This window comes from Falco cherrug, chromosome 14 (genome assembly GCF_023634085.1).
Source record: "Falco cherrug isolate bFalChe1 chromosome 14, bFalChe1.pri, whole genome shotgun sequence".
NCBI lineage: Eukaryota > Metazoa > Chordata > Aves > Falconiformes > Falconidae > Falco > Falco cherrug.
Window position 1 is genome coordinate 20,602,451 of NC_073710.1, and position 14,249 is coordinate 20,616,699.

At 51.6% G+C, this 14,249-nt stretch overlaps 1 protein-coding gene across 1 annotated transcript in view; it reads left to right on the forward strand.

The window, feature by feature from the left end:
- Positions 1–9,889: 9,889 nt before the first annotated feature.
- JPH3 (junctophilin 3) overlaps positions 9,890–14,249 on the forward strand; it is a 56,867-nt gene continuing 52,507 nt past the window's right edge. Inside the window, exon 1 of the mRNA XM_005432288.4 lies at positions 9,890–10,529. Within this exon, the coding sequence (XP_005432345.1) occupies positions 10,148–10,529 (382 nt within the window). The 5' untranslated portion in view covers positions 9,890–10,147. The remainder of the gene's footprint in view (positions 10,530–14,249) is intronic.

The following is a 14,249-nucleotide window of genomic DNA, read 5'->3' on the forward strand; positions in this document are numbered from 1 at the left end:
AATCCTTCCATAGCTCTTTATTCGCTTAGAAACAAAGATCCTTGAACACCCTTGTGTGACAGTATTTCATAAGAATATGAGTAATGTCAACTTCGTTACATTGCTCTGTCTTCTTGCTTCAGTGAAAGACATTTCTTCTTTGTTACAAATTATAAATCTCTATTGCTACAGTCCAAACAGTTCTGGGAACTACTGCCACTGGCCTTCTGAACACAGGAAAATACACTGTCCTTACCATTTGCAATGCTCAAAGCATTTCCAAACATTCATTATTCACGTAGAAATCCCTTCTTTCTAATCAGGTGCCAAACTACTTCATTACTTGGTTGATTCCTGAATGTCCGTGGTTTTAAGCTTAATGTTTGGCTTTGCCAAGGCTGGCGAGTGGCAGGCGATCCTGTGGAGAGGACAATGCTGCCTAAAATCCTATGGTCTGAGCCAGCACCAGGAGTAGCTGTGCCGATGCACGGTGAGCTGCAGAGCACTGACGATCTTCTGTTCTCTTGAAAAGAGGGAAGGAGCCTTATTTCTTCCATCAGGAGCAAATCTTAATCCCAGGGTTCAGAAGTGGCACCTTTTCAAAGGGGCGGAGCAGAGGAGCGGGTGTTTCTTTCAGAGCGTGGCTGTGTGACGGCAGCAGTACTGCCCTTGTGCATCGCCTTTGGCAAAACGTGTTGCTGGTCCCTGCCTCAGATTCCCCATTGGCAAAGTCAGATATCAGCATTCAGTCCATCGAGACTTTGACGGAAAAAAAAAAGGGAAAGCCATTTTGGCCAATACTTGCAACCCTTGGCTCCTGAAGTGCTGGAGTTCTTATGAGAGCTTTCCAAATTTATAAAAAAAAAAAAAAAAAAAGTGAATTTCTGTAGCTGTTAGGAAACGCCAAGCTCTTTCCAGAAAATACCCTAAGTGCCCTCCAAACAAAAATCATCCCTCCGAGTTGTTTATTTTTTTAAATCTCATGCAGGTTGAAGCCTGTCTCAAGACTGAGGTGGGACAGAGGGAGCAGACGTGGCTTTTGCTGCGAGGTTTGGCAGAGCTTTGGGTGTAAGCTGGCCCGGGTGGGCAGGCTGGCGAGCCCCGGTTAGCTCCTCTGGCCCTTTCCACTATCAGCGGGCAGGAGCAGCCCTTGCACGTGGCAGTGATGAAGATGGAAACCAGCATGCCAAGTCGTTTTCCAAAGCAGGTTTCTTCTCTCCACATTATGTCAGCCGCATTTCCTGACAAAACCAGCAGGAACACGCGGGTGACAGATGTCCCTTAATTATCGGCAGCGTTCCTGCTCCTTGGTCTCAGACATAAAATTCAGAGGCTTGAAATGAAGGCTTTGTTTCGTTTGGTTAAGACTGGCTACCTCCGTTTTATTTACAAGCATCTTTCAGCTATGGAAAATTAGTCACCTTGGGTTTTCTGCCATGCCAAGGGGTGTGCCAGACCTCCACGAGAGGGGCAGGCAGTCTAGCAGGGTGGAAAATACGGGAAGATGTGGGTGGCTGGGGAAGCCAAGTCCCTTCAAAAAAATTGTGCTATGGCATTGCTGATTGCAGAGGTTTGCCATCTGGGACGAGAAGGGCGAAGCAGGCCCACTCTGCATGCAGAGCGGTGACCGTGAGAAGGATCTAGGCTCTGTCATGAATGAACAGCTTGGCACACATTTATTGTAGGGTGATCCAGTCAAATGAAAGGGCAAGTGAGCCATCCTGGGGGGCGAAATCATATTGTTGTCCCTCGGCTTTGTTTTTCGGCTTCCAAGCTCACAGTGGGCAAAAGCTACCTCTGTCCTTCAGCAAACATCACAGAGGGATGGAGGGAGGGAAGGAGGATGAGAAGCCACCCCCTGCGGAGCCATGTCCTGCTCCTTTTCCCATTGTATGATATTTGCTTTGTGGTTAGCAGGTTGATTTTACTGAATACGCTTGCTGGTTATGTTCCACAGCACATAGGAACTCAATCTGGTCAGCATCCATCTACCAATTTATCTAAACCTGCAGCAACATGGTTTTCCCCCCAGCCTGAATGCCAAATGACCTGTGTTATCTGCTCATCTTTCTTTGCCCTTACTGCAAAACACCTCCTGCACACCTCTGCCTCCTCTGCATCAGTCTCAACTCGTTTGTCCCTTCCAGCTGATTGCAGCCCTGCTCCTTCGCTCCAGAAAGCGCATGAAACATCCGTGCTCGGAGGAGGTCTCTGCCTGCCTGCGGTTCCCACGCTCTCCAGCTCCTTCCTTCAGGCTGCCTGATGGGTGCTGGGGAGAATATAGGCCTGGGGGAAAAGATCCATCTGGCCACCGGGAAGAAAGCATCACAACACATTTCATGCTCCCAGCACTGCGAATCTTCTCTCCTGTGTGCTCAGTTGATCAGGATCAGCTTCTTTGCTGCTGTTTTTGTGCCTCTTGATTTCCACACGGAAACTGGCTCTATTTTTACCCAGCTAAAGCTGATTAGATTTGCAGTAATTGGCAGGATAAACAGACACATACTGTATGCAGCAGGTTAATGCGATACATTCAGTGACCAGTAAATGCACTTAGCCCATGCCTAGCACAAAGAAGACAATCAAGGTAATTTATTGTACACATGCCTGTAACATGCCCATTAGGCATCCCTGTCCTTCCTCTCTCTGCAAACCCATTTCCCCTCTGAGACAATGAGGGTTCTTGCAGAATGCAAAACCTTTCATCATTTTCTCCTAAGCTCTTCGCAAACCGGTATTAAACCCAAGGACATGCAGGAGTTTCTCTTTCTGGTTAACCCAGGTCTTGACCTTTGTTGACCTGTGAGAGATTATTAGCATTGAAGCAGACACATGTTAAAAAAGAAAAATGCTACTTACAACTCGAAGGCTGACCTCCTTCAAGTAATGCAATTTCCAACCATTTCAATCACTTTCATAAGGTACAATCTACCGGAAGATTAGCGGTAGTCCTGCTTGCTGCAATATCATTCTGTTCTTTAATTGGTTTTGGGGGTAATTTAGCTAGAGACCAAGCAGATAAGAGAAAACTTGGGGACAACATCAGGTGACTGTATGCTCCTGGAATTCAATTAACTGGGGGAGGAAGTGAACAGGAAGCAAAAATGAAAATCATTCCAGTTTCCAAAGCTGCATATTTCAATCTAATGTTGTTAGACCTCAGGAATATCCTGGCTCTTGTGCTTGCTGGTGGTGGCCAAGTGGTGGCCGTACCACCCCTGCAAGCCCAGGAGAGACACGCAAGGCGAACAAGCCTCGAAATAGTTACGAGCCAGGGGGGAGGTGCCCTGTTCATTTAAAACCACTCGTAGCAAGTCTGATCCCATCCCAGAGGGCTTCCCATCCCTCCGGCTGCTGCAGGACCCCACAGCAGCCTTGGGGGGGTTGAGCCACTGATTCCTACCCTTACTGACAGAGATGTGTTTTCTGGAGAGTGCTGCTGTGCAGGGCTCTGAACTGGATATAGAGAATATATATCCCTCTTCTTTCTTCTTGCCAGAATGCTCTGATCCGCAGCATTTAGCTCCTCTGTGGATGCTGGTGCCACGGGCAGGATGCTCAGAGCACCTTGGTCCTCAGCTTACCCAGGCGTGCTGCAGCCCAAAGCCGCTCACCTGCGATGCCTCCGGACGCAGGCTCGCTCGGCGCTCACTCGCTGTTTACGACTGTATTTTGAGCCCTCTCAGTTATGCGGTTTTAATCTATTTAATGCAAGCCCTGTTGATTTTGTATTGTTTCCCGGTCAATCCGTCACATGGGACCAAGCCAAGGGCTGTGCAGAAAGCTAAGGGTATTGCATCGGTAGGATTATTTCTACCTAACACCCTTGTCACCTTGTCGGTGGGAGACGGTGAGCTCACCACTGCCTATTTCCCACAAACTCCTGTTTGCCATTCATTACATCACCCTCTTTTAATTCCCTATCTATCGAGTTCAGTGTTAGTGGTTCCATTAATTGTCCGAGATCCCTCCGAGGCTTAAAGGCTTAAAATCGGCGGTGGCCTGTTCACCCCTTACAGCGTGGGCATGGCGCTGGCTTTTTCCCAGTCCTCTAGTACTCTCAATTACTGTTCCAAGACCTATTGAAAATCACCATTAACTATCCAGACAGCTCCTTGGCCACCTCCTTTACAACTCTCGCAAGTTATTCAGATCTGCTGGTTTGAAAATGTTGAGCTCCATCAGCTCGCCGTTCAGCACAGCTCCTATGTACTCTTGGAAGGTATTTCACTAGCACGTTGCCTTTTTTTCCACCAGATGCCAGGAAAAAACCTGCACTGAGCATTTCTGCCGTTTCCATATTATCGAATAATTTCCCATTTCTGTGTAGTACTGGCCCACTGCTTATGCAAGGCTCCTTTTCTTGAAAACCTTGGAAAACACCCTTCTGTCTTTAAGTTCTCCAGCTTCTGAAGTCTATTAATTACTACCAGTTTCCCTTTTCTTCTTTTTGTGTGTTTGTATTTTATGTGTTAGTCTTGGTGGCTCTTTCACTTCCTTTCCAAGCCACGTTGTGGTTTTTTTTTTTTTTTTTTTTAACAACTGTTGCTGCTTTTTGGGTAAAATATTCTTAAAGGCTTCTCCCTTTTCAACACATTTTTCATTTAAAGTCTTTCTCCAAGTTGATCTGACTTGTAATTATTTTCTGCTTTGTGAAACAGGGCCTTTAAAAGTGGCAAGTACATATATCTATTACTGCGTTGAGCTTTACTCTGTTCGCACATAAGGAATGTAATCAAGCCATGATTACTTGTGCCTAGTACGGTGACAAATTCATCTTCACCTGCCAGGGCAAGGCTGAATGTGGAATCCCCTCATGTTGGAGGCAGGCTTTTTTGCATTAGGAAATTACCTTTTTCAGCCCCCCTGAAATTCTAAGGATGTTTTAATACTGGCAGCTCAGGACCTCCAGCACCCATCGCTCAGTCTGAAGTCGCCAGTGACCACAAGGTTTTCATTAGATATTACGGCTGTGGCTGCTTAAAGAAGCAGATTGTGTGGAGTCCCTGCTGCAGCGTGGTGGTCTGCTGCAGACCCTTCTTGCCTCGTGTTTTATTTCCTGGGATATTCATCCAGAAACACTCTGAATCATTTATTTCTGTGTTGCTAATGACTCAGAACCAGCCTGGGAGCACCGACGCTCAGGAGAAAGAGCTATCTGCTCCCAAACCTGTCCCAGCAGGATGCAGATCAGGACCAGCAGATCAAGACCTCCATTCCAAGGAATGGAAATCAGATGGAGAAGGTGGTTGTAACACCGGGCTGCAATACTCTGGCCGGAGGAATCTCCCTGCCACCCTGCAGTGTTAGGAGCAGGGCTGGGGTGTTTATTCAGCAATTCCACCTTGTGCTGGTAGTTTTACTGCTGCAGTTGCTTTTCTTTGCATCTTGTGATTTCCCAATTGTTGTTTGTTTTTTTGTTTTTTTTTTTCTTTTGGAGCGAGTGCAGACTGGTGCCCTCGTTCCATCTCTCTTATGACACCAGGCTAATGTGGCCAGAGTACCCCGCAGGAGCTTTTCCCTTTGAGATGGAGGTCAGCTGAGCTCTACAGCTCCACCATGGATGGCCTCACCCTGGGAAAACACAGATCTCCCTACCCTGCTTAAACAACCTGGTATTTCATTCCACGCTTAGCTGCCTTTCTCCTTTCGTTCCCTGTGAAACGGGTGATTTTTTTAAGATCACTTTGATGTGCTTTCCCTTTAGCATCATTTGGGCATCCCCAGGAGCTGGCTGCAATTTGCCAGGTCCTGCGAAGCCCTGCTGCTAGTGCCAAAGAAACAGCCACCCCCGTGGATGGTGGCCCACTGAGTTGAGAAGCCTTCAAATCGCACCTTGCGGCTGGGCTGGGGGAGGCCAGCACGTCATCCCTCCTCCTCCTCCTCCTCTCCCCATCCTCTGTTGTGCTTTGCAGGATCAAATTCTCAGAAAAAGCTTCTGCCTTCCTGGGATGCTGAAGATGTTTTTCTGGGCAGCTGGACTTTTAGAGATACATCCTGCCTTACTCATGCCGGGGATGCAGTAACAGCATGGATTCCTCCAGCTAATCCTCTCTTCCTTTGCTCTGTGGCAGGTTTTTCCATTCTTAAGCATAGCCAAACTTCCCAGCAGGTTTTCTGCGAAGGCTGGGTCTCCCCGATGCCCTGCGCTTGCCTTTCTGAACCACGTTGTACATCAAAACGCATTGCCTGCCCGCATCCCCACCATGAGCTGCCTGCATCAGGCTGTGCCCCGCTCTTTGCAGGACTAGGTGGGTTTCTACCCACAAGGGCAGAATGGGATCCCCCGGACATCTGTGCCTTTCCAGCAGTGTTTTTGTCTGCAAGGCACACCAGGAATAGGCAGGTGTTAATTTTATTCTTTATGTTTTGCATCACTCCTGCTGCCTGATGCTATTTTGTCTTCCGCCATCTATGCTCAGTTTCTTATCATAAGCTGACTTGATTTTTATTGTGTTTTTTCATCATTACTCTTTTATGCCAAATGTCGTCTCACTCCCTTCATCCACAGGTGCATCAGGTTCTTAAAAAACCACCTTGACAGCCCTATCTAACTCTGTCTGCACCATTTGGGGAAATATCTCCAGAGTTAATCAAATGAACTGGAGAAATCCTGCTGTGGTTTAAGGGCAGTCCAGCCCTGGGCAAGGCAGCATCTGTGGAGGTCAACCTGGCACTCACCGGCGGCAAGAGCATCTTCCAGAGGGAAAACCCTGCTGCTGTTCAGGGCTGGTGTGAAACCTAATCCGGAATTTCCTCTCCCTCTGCCTCCCACACATCAGTAGCACCGAGGATGAAAAGGACTCCCCAAGGCAGTAAGGGCTGCAGATGACTGGGGCGTGAGTTTTGATTTTAGACTAAATCCTGACCTTCGGATAAAGTCCGGGAAAACCAGTTGTATTTGGAGATCGGCTCAGGGACAGCAGCGTGGCTGTGTCGTGGTCAGCCACCACACCACGATCACCCTGGCATCTGTAATTGTCCATCCAGCCCTTTCATCTGGTATTCCCACAATCTTCTTTATCTGGCTGCCAACATGGCTTTTGGCATTTTTTGGAGCCTCCTGAAGCCCGTCTTAAACCCTTCAATAACCAAGATGGCCCTTTGTAAGCAAACCCTCCACTCCAGCCACAGGGCAGCAAGACAGGCTATGGGCACACCACAAAACCTAAACCAGGCCATGAAGAGAAGATATAACACCTGACTGCATTTTTAGTGTTGAAACTGCCCGCTCGTCAGACGCAAAGGCGCTGCTCCCCAAATAATACTAATTTTAAAACCACGCACCGTCCTGGTAGCCCTGCACTAGCGCTTGTCACTAGTAAATCCCATTTGTCCCTGCTTCCTCAGCAGATTGTTATTAGTGATTTGTTTTGCGCCAGGTACCACTAAACGTGCTGCTATTTTAAACAACTGTTTTATTAGGAGCAGTGTCCTGCGTTGGCCAGAGGTGTATCGCACCTTGATGCACGCACAGGCATTAGCCTCTGTTCTGTATACCCCACTGAACTCCACAGAAGAAATAGCTGGCCATTAATGAACGTGCCAATTAACATGTAAAACTACCATAACTGTGTGAAACTACTGAGAAAACAGAAGAAGGGGGCTGGAATTTCTTTTTCTCTCTGCCAAAATTTTTATACGCATTTAAGCAACTTCAGTTGTAATGTTTCTCTTGGAAAATTTGGGGGTTTCCGCCCAAAGTCTCTCTCCATGAAAAAAATGGGAGTTTGCAGTTGCCAAAAAATACAGTACCTGAAGCGTGGGATTTTTAGGAAAAAAACAACAACAAGACCCAATGTATGATGAGTACAGTTCTTGCATCCATGAAGGACTCGTCGTAGTTTGAAAACACATTTTCAACTGAAAAAAACGCTTCAGTGGGAAAATATCCACCCACTCTGGTCTCATCTCTTCCCTCCGGCACTGATAGAGAGGAAGGTTTTCTTCCAGCCGAGGGTGGTGATGTTTTTCAATGGATGGACAAGAAAATGCATTGATACAGAAAAAAAAACCAAAACTGAGTGGGAAGGCGCAGTCTGAAACTTCCTACTAGGTGGGCAACTGAGGCAGGTACTGAGCATATCCATCCCTTCTAGTGGGGATGCACGTGCCTAAATCCCGTGGGTTTCCATCATTGGGGTTTATACAGCTCATTTTTTTCCCTGGAGTTCTGTCTGAGCCAGGTCTTGAATCCAAGTTGATAGTCTTGGCTCGAAACTAGCACTCCAGTAACACCAGTGGCGATGGTGGGATGCAACTACGAGCCAGTGCACCTGGCAGTCCTACCGGAGATTTTGCGGAAAACCTGTGTTTTCATACCTTGCCCAGATTTTGCTTTACAGGCAGTTGTGAGCATCTTCTTAATTTTTCTCAAGCAGAGCTCCCCCTTTAATATTGTGTGTTAACACACTCGTGTATTAATGCAAAAATATATATGTATGCATGCGCACAGACCCACACAGACACCCTGATACCACAAATATTCGGCACGCTTAGAAACAAGGGGGTGCATCGCTGGACCAGGACCTGTGTGCTCCAGAGGCACCACGCGAGCTGGCACCACTGCCTGGGGAGGATTTCATATCTTCAGCAATCCCAGGGAAAAAAAAAAAAAAAAAAAAAAAAGATCTGCGGACAGGACTGGCAAGGGCCTCCTGCTCTTTTGCCCTTTCCCGATGGATAGGAAGGGCCCTGATGAGATGCTCTGTGTCGAAGGGAGGGGACCGAGGTGTGCAGTGGCCAGGAGGGGATGGAGCCCGGACCGCTGCCATCAACCCCGAGCGACAGCACGGCCTTTTCATGAATAAATAATTTGTGTTGCGGTTGCGGTGTGCTGGACCCGGCACGGAGCAAGGTCTGCCCGGACACTTGGCGTTGGCATCGCCCAACAGGGCGTTTGGCCCTTTCTCCTTGTCGTGTCCCCCCTGCCACCACACACCTGCAAATGGGGACCCCCGGGGCCGGCAGGGCACGGCCACCCCTCGTCGCATGGAAGGAGCAGTGGGAAAGCGGCGGGAGCGGGGCAGGGGAGAGATGAAGGGATAAATAAAAAATGCGGGAGCATCCCGGAGGCACGGTGGGGTGGCGGGGGGCTGCGGGGGGCTGCGGCCCTGCTGTGGCGGGAGGTGAAGGCGACGCAGTTCCTGTCTCTTTAAATCCACCCTGAGCCAGGAGCCGGGAGCTGAGGCAGAGCAGAAAGCCCAGGATCCCTGCTCATTAATAAGCAGGATTTATCCCCGTAGGGAGCCGGGCAGGAGGGGGGAGGCCGTGGGGCGAGCGGAGGCCCTGTGCCCCCCCTCCCCGACCCCCAGCCCCTCACCCCGGCATCCGACCTCGCTCCGAGCATCCTCCGGCCGAGATGCGGGATCCGCTGGGCGCGGCGAGCGGGTCCCCGCGGGAGTGAGGTTTGCTGGGGGCGGGGGCGGGCGCGGGGGGGCTGGGGACAGCGGCGGCGATGGCGGGTTGTTAGGGCGCGGGGTGGTGCGCGGCGCCAGGGCCGGAGCGGGAGCGGCTGGGCGAGCCGAGCGGGAGGGCGGCGGAGGCACCGCATTGCTGCTGCTGCTGCTGCTGCTGCCGCCGCTGGTGCTGAGCCCGCCGCGCCCGGCCCCGCCATGCCGCCGCGCCCGCCCCCCCCGGCCCTGCGCCGGAGCCAGGCTGGGCGGCCGGGCAGCGCGGGCTGCGGGGCGCGGGGGCTCTGAGCCCGCCGGGCGGGGGGCGCGGGCGCCCGAGCGCGCCTCTCCCCTGGTTTTTCCTTTTCCTTCTCTTGGCATTTGGCCTCTTTTTTTTTTTTTTTTTTTTTTTTCTTCCCCCCCCACCCCCGTTCCCTGCCTTGGATGGTTTTTAGGTGGAGTCGTTTGCACCAAAACCCAATAGCTGCTGCTGTTCTTGCTGCTATTTTTTTTTTTTTTTTTTTTTTAATGATACTGTTTCCACAGCAGGGGAAGAGAGAACTGATCCTGAACATACTCCCAGAGAATGAATAATCACAAGAAACTGGCTTAAGCAGCTCCTTGGATCTGGTGCATGATTTTGATTGAGTTTGATTTTATTTGATTTTTTTTATTTTTATTTTTTCCCCGAGTCATCGTTCGCATTTTTTCTTTTTTTTTTTCTTTTTTTTTTTTTTTTTTCACCTTTTGGGAGATTTGCAAACCGAATTACATGCATGTCCAGTGGGGGAAGGTTTAATTTTGACGATGGAGGGTCGTACTGTGGAGGCTGGGAGGACGGAAAGGCTCATGGCCACGGAATCTGTACTGGCCCAAAGGGTCAAGGTGAATATTCGGGCTCCTGGAGTCACGGCTTTGAGGTGCTGGGGGTCTACACTTGGCCCAGCGGCAACACTTACCAGGGCACCTGGGCGCAGGGCAAGCGCCATGGCATTGGCATGGAGAGCAAGGGGAAGTGGGTGTACAAAGGAGAGTGGACCCATGGATTTAAGGGACGGTACGGGGTCCGAGAATGCACTGGAAATGGGGCCAAGTACGAAGGCACCTGGAGCAATGGATTACAGGATGGCTACGGGACAGAGACCTACTCGGATGGAGGTAGGTGCTGCATTGATACCTTCCTGGCCGGGGCGGGCGGTGGGGTGGGGGGGTACCAGCCTCCGACCCAGGACCCTGGTTTTAGGCTGGAGTCTGTGAGTTTGCAACCTGCTAGCTTGGAGCGAGGGATGCTGGTACCCCACAGGAGATAAGGAACCAGCCCAGCATGGCATCAGCCCAGCTCTTTGCCACAGGTAGCCCCATATGTTAGCGGGTCTCTGGGCACCGTGTCCTCTCCCCACCCCCCACCTCTCCTTGACCAGGCTTTTTGGGGAGGGGAGTTGGCTGTGCTGGTGGGGGGATGCCCAGCTGTCGCCCAGGGGGCTCGGAGTGCGCGGTGGGCCAGGCTGTCGGGAGATGACCCAAGTTGCACATGGGATTCACAGTTTGGACTGCACCACTGGAACCTGTAGGATTTGCATCAAAGCAACGTGGGGCAGAGGGGAGGGGAGGGTGTGGGGGGGATGCAGGGCAGGTGGGTGCAGCTCCTGTGCTGCAAATGCTTCCAGCGAGGGGCTGGGGTCTTTGCATGCCCTGCAGCCCCTCCAACCGCAGCCCCACACTTAATAATACTAGGCAAAAGACTTTAATTCAGGCAAGAGTCTTACATTCGTAGTTTACGGCTTAATGCTTAGCATAGGGGCTCAGAGGGATCACCAAAGCTATTCTCTGCCGTCAACACGGCTTAACGAGATGTTGAGGGGAAACTAGGATTAAATAAAAAACAAGAAAACCCAGTTGGAGCGATCACAAAAATTGCTGGGCTAACAAGCTTTAAGGCCGAACTAGGAGAAACAGCTGGTGCTCTGCTGTAAGTGGCTGTATCATCCTCTCTTCTCTTTTGTGGCTACTTCCAGCTGAATTGCCACCATAATACGCGGCAGGCCTACCTGCTGGCGGCCGGGGGCATTCGGCAGCGCTGCCCCCCTGTTTTGCTGGCAAACGTGTCTAGCTAAAGCAGGCTCTTGTTCTTTTTTAAGGCATTATCGTTTTCCAGGACTGCTACGTTAAGGGAATTGCAGCGTTGATGAGCTCCATCGCAGCCTTCCTGAAAGGTGCTGCAAGACCTTTCTCTAGAAAACCCAGTTTGCTGCTTTGTGGTTATACAGGGAGGCAAGATTAAACGTTACCTGCAGCTGCTCTTTTATGCTCTCAAAGGGAGAGGTGGAACGATCTCTTGATTATTTGTTTTAATGATAATTTTGTACCACTGGCTTTCTCCTAAAGGGAAATATAGCTGCAACCTTTTGTTTTGGCTGCCTGGAATAATGCTGGGGTCTGAGCTGGAATCTGCCGGGTGTGTGTTTGCAAGCCATCGATAAATCCCAGCAGTCCTTCAGCTGAAAATAAAGCTTGGTCAGAGAATAACTGCTGTCCCCCACCTTCCAAGCAGTCAGGAGGGGATGTGGGGGGGGGGGGGGGGGGTTGCCGGCTCCCAACAGCAGCGCTGTCTCCCTGTTCCCCTCCTGGCCCCCAGCCCCTGCCGGGGAGGTTTGCAGGAAGGCAGGCAGAAGTCTTGACAAACTACAGGTCTGGGAGGGCTGGGTGTTGCAGGGCTGGCCCTGGCCCTGGGCACCCACGTGCCCCCCCCCCGGCACGCTCCCTGTCACCTGCAGCACAGTGGCTCTTTGGGAAACCCGGGGGGCATCTCCAGGCTGGGGTGGCTTACCAGCCTGTTTCACCATTTCTGAGAAACTACCAGAAGCAAAGAGAGTTTTCTTCCATCTTGTCAGGCCAGCCTGGTTTCTCGGTGTTCGGGGACGGAAAAGCTGTATTGCGTGTTTATCGTTTGAGGAGGAGGTTACGAGGGTCGGGGGGAGGAAAGGGCAGGGTCTGTAGCAAAATGCTCCCCCCACCCCGGGACTCTGCAAACTGTCCTAGGAGGAGGGGACAGCCGTGAAGGGGGATGCAGAGCGGTGGTACCCGTGGCTGAGCCCACCCCGCTGCTGGGGGCAGGGATGCCCTGTGCACACCCCAACCAGGCTCCTCCACACCAGCTTTGCCCGTGTCGCTTGGGCAGTCACACGGAGGGGCTGAACCCTGCTGGAATTGCACTTCCACCAACTGGGCTGCAAGTACCCCGAGGCCACAGCCCTTTGCCAGTTGCCTGTCTTCGTTTTGGGTGGAAAACACCAAAGTTGGGCATCTCCGGCCTTTTGGATACCGAACCTTGGTGAACTTTTGGGTACAAGAAGCCGGTGTGTACTGGAGCTCTGCTGGAAGGGTGGCTGCGTAGCTATGGCACAGGGGAGGCAACTGCTGGGAAGGATGTTTCTCATTAATCTATTCAAGTTATTACCTTCATCAAACTGAAGTATCCTAGAATCCTCGCCCCAGCATCTGTCACTTGCCACCCACAGATAAATATTCATCCCTTGCATTATTTTTTTTTAGCACATCAACCAGGGCTAGGGGATAGGTCCCTAAATGTGCAGCGAGGCTCAGGAAGCGCCCCAGAATTCATGGGTTTCGCTCCAATTTTACCATTTCCTTGCACAATTGTGGGTGAGGGCAAAGCTCGACATTCCACCAACTGTTGCCAGCGCTATCTTGGGGAGCAAGGTTTTGCGTGACTGATGCGCATGTGTTGATGCATCGGGCTTGGATGTAGGGTATGGCATGTGGTGGCCCGAGCCGCATGGCCACCCCCCTGCCGTCCTGGCTCCGCTCGCCGCCCTGGGTACCGTCCCCCCCCATACCGGGTGCTCACGCCTGCCACGCGCACACGCATGCATGCTTCCCCCACATGCAGCTTGCAGATCTCACACCTCCCACGCGGACACACTCATCGCCATGCACACACGCCTCTCCTTCCCCACGCCGAGACGCCGCTGCGCCCCTCCGCGCGCATACCCACACGCACGTGGTCCTGCCCCCAGCCCAGCGCTCTCTGACCCAAACACGCGCCGGATGAACGCAAACCGTGTTCCCCTGGCCATGCGGTTACATGTCCATCAATGCAAACCTGTCACACAAAGCCAAAATAAGCAAATACAGCCTGGCTGTTCCCCTAGAAGCCCACGCCTTGCCAAATCTCCCTGGCACTGTTGCACGCCTGACCCACGGTCCTGCACCTGCGGCACACGCCTGCACCATCCTGCCTTTCCCCTGCACGCATGCACTCACTCAGACCCCTGCAAACCATTCTGCTGCTGACATGTCCTTATCTTGCTGCCAAAAATCCCTGCCACCTCCTGCCCTGATCCAGAAGCACCCTGATATTACATAAACCGGGCTTCTGAGGATTGCTTCAGTCGGATGCTGGAGTTGCACCGCTCTTTTGCTGGGCTTGATTCAGCCCAGCTCCAGGATGGGAGCAGGATTGCTCCCTTGCTTCAGGTGAAAGGGGCTGCATCCACCTGGATCAGCACCGATATGAGCTGGAGCCGCTGCCCTCGCCCTTGCTGGAGCTTGGTGGAATCTCTTGGGAGCAGTGGGTTGGAGACCTCCCGCTGGAGACCCTCTCCTGAGCAGGTCTAGAGATCAAGAGACATCTCAGCTGGTTCCTGCCTTTCTGTAACTCCTCGGACACTTTGGAAATACTCAGTGATTGTGCCCTGGGGACAGGTTGGGTTGGAACTGCAGGCTTGCCGTGGCAGTCCTAGGGCTGCGGCTTGGGTTCAGCTGCCGGAACCGTGGCTGTGGAGGTGGACGAGATGGGGTGAATTAAGGAAGCCCCAAATCTGCTTTTGCCCTTTCCATCCCTGCCAATGCTTTTTC